Source organism: Genypterus blacodes, unplaced genomic scaffold, assembly GCF_046128005.1.
Source record: "Genypterus blacodes isolate CSIRO-AG114 ecotype Tasmania unplaced genomic scaffold, CSIRO-AGI_Gbla_v1 ptg000067l_1, whole genome shotgun sequence".
In the NCBI taxonomy this organism is placed as follows: domain Eukaryota; kingdom Metazoa; phylum Chordata; class Actinopteri; order Ophidiiformes; family Ophidiidae; genus Genypterus; species Genypterus blacodes.
Window position 1 is genome coordinate 17,282,959 of NW_027466879.1, and position 4,542 is coordinate 17,287,500.

At 44.4% G+C, this 4,542-nt stretch overlaps 1 protein-coding gene across 4 annotated transcripts in view; it reads left to right on the forward strand.

Moving 5' to 3' along the window:
- Nucleotides 1-519: 519 nt before the first annotated feature.
- Nucleotides 520-4,542, forward strand: part of rufy2 (RUN and FYVE domain containing 2) — a 16,797-nt gene continuing 12,774 nt past the window's right edge. For 2 of the 4 annotated variants that reach the window (XM_076156007.1, XM_076156011.1), the window contains exons 1-2: nt 2,188-2,843; nt 4,349-4,522. In XM_076156007.1, the coding sequence (XP_076012122.1) occupies nt 2,558-2,843; nt 4,349-4,522 (460 nt within the window). In that variant the 5' untranslated portion in view covers nt 2,188-2,557. Of the gene's footprint in view, nt 767-1,160; nt 1,365-2,187; nt 2,844-3,861; nt 3,947-4,348; nt 4,523-4,542 lie in introns of those variants that run through there. The other 2 variants (XM_076156009.1, XM_076156010.1) reach the window with 2 other exon arrangements.

Here is a 4,542-nt window from a genome sequence, read left to right on the forward strand (position 1 = left end):
TATCAATCAACCCGTAAGTCGCAGTTTATACAGAGTCTTGTGTGTTTATATTGCTTATTGCTATTAATGATGTTTCTAAAAAATGTGTCATTGTTGGAGAGACTTAGAAGAAATTGTGTTATGCTGCAGTGCACAAACAGCAAACAGACACCTCAGAAATATGAGGACATCTGTATTCTGGATGGTGTTATTGTCACAAGCAGGGAAGTGAAACAAGTAGAGCTTCTGCTGAGTAATCGTTAAAAGAAATGGTCAAGTCACAAACTATGTCAATTATAAGAAAGATATATACTAAAGTGAGAGAAACAGAAACCATCAGAAGACACACAGACACACAATAACAAATGGAAATCAAAGCAGTAACATCATCTACCTAAATGTGTCTCTCTGGACTGAGTCAGAGCAAAGAAACCATTCAGAGATTAACTCAGCCATTTCACAAACAGCAAGGGAGTGGACTGATCCTCAGGTCATATGATCTGTGGTCAGCCCTTAGCTATTAGAAACAGTGAGCGAGCGAGCGAGCATGGAGAAGAGAACAGGAGAACAGAAGAGACGGAGACGATGACATTTGAAACAAGAGAAGGAAAAAGGGTTTACGTATAATTCAGTTTGTAGCTTTCAACGTCTGATTTTGCTGTGGGTAAAGGATGTACCATCATGCAGAGAATGGGACTACAGGCATTTACACCCATGCTATAGAGTATGTGTGTGTTGTGCTAATGTGAAGGTCCACTGGATGCACCCTACAAAGGAAGGAGGAAAGGTAAACAAAATAATTCTTTGCAGAAATTAGAAACAGATATTTGGCAAAAGGCAAAGGTCTTGCATCTATGAATGATTTGAAGCTGTGGCGAATGTCCATCTCAAACTGTATCAGAGTTATCCACAGGGGTGGATAAGATATCAGCGCTATCATGATGTAAACAGATAGATACAGTATGTGAATAACCTGTTTTGATGGTTGTGTGGGTGTCTCGCTCTTGGCTGTTTGTTTATGTAAATTACTATGGACTGACCTACTCAGCTCAATGGAAACCCAGAACATCCTGAGACTGAGATAAAGCCAAACCAGACTGAAACACCCCACATGAGTACAAGCCAAAACAATCCACCACATTTTATTCATTAAGGGTCATATTTTGTCTTTGTTGTTCCAGGGAATTCCGGGGACTGCGACTGAGTCACGTCGGATTAGCAGAACCAGCACAGACTGAGCCACATCACAGACCACGAATCTGCTTCCTACTATCCCCTCTGCATTGAGACACTTGGAAGAGGAGACACAATGTACTCCCCTCAGAGTCTCCATCGCTGGGGCATCACTCACAGTGAGAGCATGGAGCGGTTAGCCTACAGCCAAGGTAGGCCTGCTAATCTGCTTTGTATGATGTAATGATACACAACTACAACATGGTATCAAAAGATTTAGTTAAAGGACAGTTACAGCCGAGTGCAGTAGCAGTATATCCACCCATAGGAAGGTATTCACTATTTTAAATCCATGCAATAATGTTGATCTCAAAATATTGACTTCATCATATAGTGTGTGTGTGTGTCCAGAGTATGATTTAAGACATTTTTAAAGAAATGGTGTGGTGAGGTGGGCTTTGGAACATTGTAGTAGATTATGTGGCGCATCTGGGTCATAGTTTTAATGTTATTTAACTTTATTAACAATATTTAGACCACAGACAACAACCGCTTGTCTTGTGTTAACGCCTGATGACCACTAGAGGGCATTAGAGACTGGGTGTGGCATATCCAGCCTTCAAACCAAGTAGTCAGTGTAAAAGACAGCAGTAAACAGAAAGGTTTGTTTTATTTTTATGGCACATTAGAGGAGAATGTGCAGCCTAGACGGTTTGCACATTTTGCTAGCTTTCTTGTTACTTTTGTCAGCATAACGCTGAACCTTGGAAAATGAATGAGCCCAAATCTATTGGGTCGCCAGCTCCTCCTCCTCATTATCTTCTTTATTGATGCGTAAGAATGTACAGAGTTGCTTTTTATATATATCTAGATCCTAAAATAGTTATTTGGGCCCTTCTGACTGCATATACAGTACATACAGTATATGGGCCCACTATCAACAAATAGGCAGCGGCGTAGTTCCACTTTCCACCAACAGGCGGCAGCAGGCTGTGGAACAGAAACCATTACGTAGTGCTGCCTTTGTGTCTTGTGAGCCGTATGACACCGCCTCTCCGGAGGGGACAGTGAGACCAGCAAGCCAACACTCGGTCAGCTCCTCTCCGTGTAAACAAATCTCGACAACACGATGAAAGGAACGGACTAAAGAGTTTCCGCGTAAGCTTTAGCGCTATAACGTTAACCATGGACACTTACGCCTACGTTTTGCAGTCCGGTACGGCGGTGGATGTTTGACACGAGCTGGTTGTGATTGTTTTGGGCAGCGCTAGCCCAGGTATTTCCATGCTATGACAGCCATGACGGTCGCCGGATTGATGGTCCACAAGTATTAGCACACTGTGTGAATCTGGCTCCTTTCGCACCCGGCAGCACTTCGCTACATTCATTCCAGAGGTACGGTAACATGGCATCGCCCGCAGAGCACGACCTGTCTCTGTCCGAGGCAGACGGCAGCAAGGAGAAAACACAGGTGTTTGGAATTCTAAGGCTGCAGGAGGAGAAAACCAATGCTGTAGACAAAGCTAACAGCAGTGTGAAGGGAGGAGGGGGAGGAGGAGGAGACGGCCGATGGCAGGCACCTATCTTCGCTTTGGCCAGGAAAGCATCCGAGACCATTTCAGGGAGCATTCACGTCCTGCCCAAAGTGTCGGAGCACAGGACCTCACTGAGCGAGGACTGGACCGTCCAAGGTAACCGACACAGGAGACTGGGCCCCCCGGTTAGTAACACCACATCGGAGCTGGAGGGAATGTAGCCTAACATATGTCCCCCTGTCCCTCTCCTGCACGCATTTCCTCCTGAAAGAACATAGTTACTTCATCAATAACCAACTGAATCGTTGCATAGTTTCAACCCCTTTTGGTACTTGTGACAGTGTAACAAAGCCACGATTGATCACTCATCGATCGGTCACGGCAGCTGGGTTCTAAATGTCTTACACGACCACCAGCCACACACTTACAGCCCCGAGCATCACATGCTGAACCGATAGTCATGATAACAGCTCAGTCTTCATGTGTTCTCCACGTTGTTATCATGGTGCTTTGTGCTCTGTGCTGCTGGCCCCGCTGATAAGGTTTCCTTGTTTTGTGTCGGTAGGATGTAGCAATGTTGTGCTGAAGGTGAAGGTGAATAAGGTGATCAAACATTCATCAGCCAATCAATATAACTATTTCATACTTATTTCAGGCGTCTACCACACATGAAAACCCTGCATTATGTCAAATATTAAGTTTTTGTTTTGGACAATATGCTACAGAACTCACAGTTGACATTGAAGCATCAAACATGAGAGAATCAGCTTTAAGGACAGTTGTGGAGTCCTGGATCCCTTTCTCTCAAACCCAACTGAAGTCTTTTAGCCGTGTGAAGTAGTGAGATGATCAACGTTAATGGTATCAGATGTGCAGTAACACAGTTATTGCACAGGAGATGGTTTGGTCCCTGGTGCCGCTGGGCTGCCAGCCTGCCTGGGCAATTGCATTTCCGCCACATTAGCAGGCAACATGTCTCTGTACATTCTGAGCTGAGCTTGGTTTGACCTGTGCTGGTGTTTGGCTACATATTAACCCAGAGGGTCACATGCCGCATGACTGACGAAGGTGAAACTGACAAATAGCTAAGATTGATCCTCTTTTGCTTTCTTTTTTTCTGCTTATCATGCAAATGTTGAGTGCCACCCCTTTTGATTTTTTAAAATAAAACCCTGAAGTGAAAGTGAGAGGTGCAGTGTTGTTACACTGGAGTCACACGCTTAGAGGGCCCACATCTGCAACATTCAGACTGCATGCAGGTTTGTGATATGACCATTTGAAAAGAATACCTTGATTTATTTGTAAATGACGTCATCAGCACCATCTTTTTATACTTGTATCTGCATTTTATATGGAAATGAAGGAAGGTTTTATTTGCCTGTTGTGCAAATGGGATTGTCTTTCACAGTCTGAAAGTAGACAACCTCTGGACAACTGCACTGCGAATGCACACCTTTAATAATGAAATGAAACCCTGCTCATTTGTAATATTGTAATATTATAATTGCCTTAATAAGTGGAGTCATCTCTGTTTCCATGGTAAAAGGCAGCAGCAAACCGCTATTGTAGATTCTCCTGATTCTTGTGTTCTACGTATTGTGTTATTAGTGTGCTGCAGTTGCACAAACATACTGTATCTGTGTGTGATTCTTGGTCCGCAGCCCTGCGAGACCCCATGGCCATGGAGCGAGCCAACCTGCTTAACATGGCCAAGCTGAGCATCAAGGGCCTGATCGAGTCTGCGCTGAGCTTCGGAAGAACGCTGGACTCGGACTATCCGCCGCTTCAGCAGTTCTTTGTTGTCATGGAGCACTGCCTCAAACATGGCCTCAGAGGTAAGGAAAGGAGGGGGACG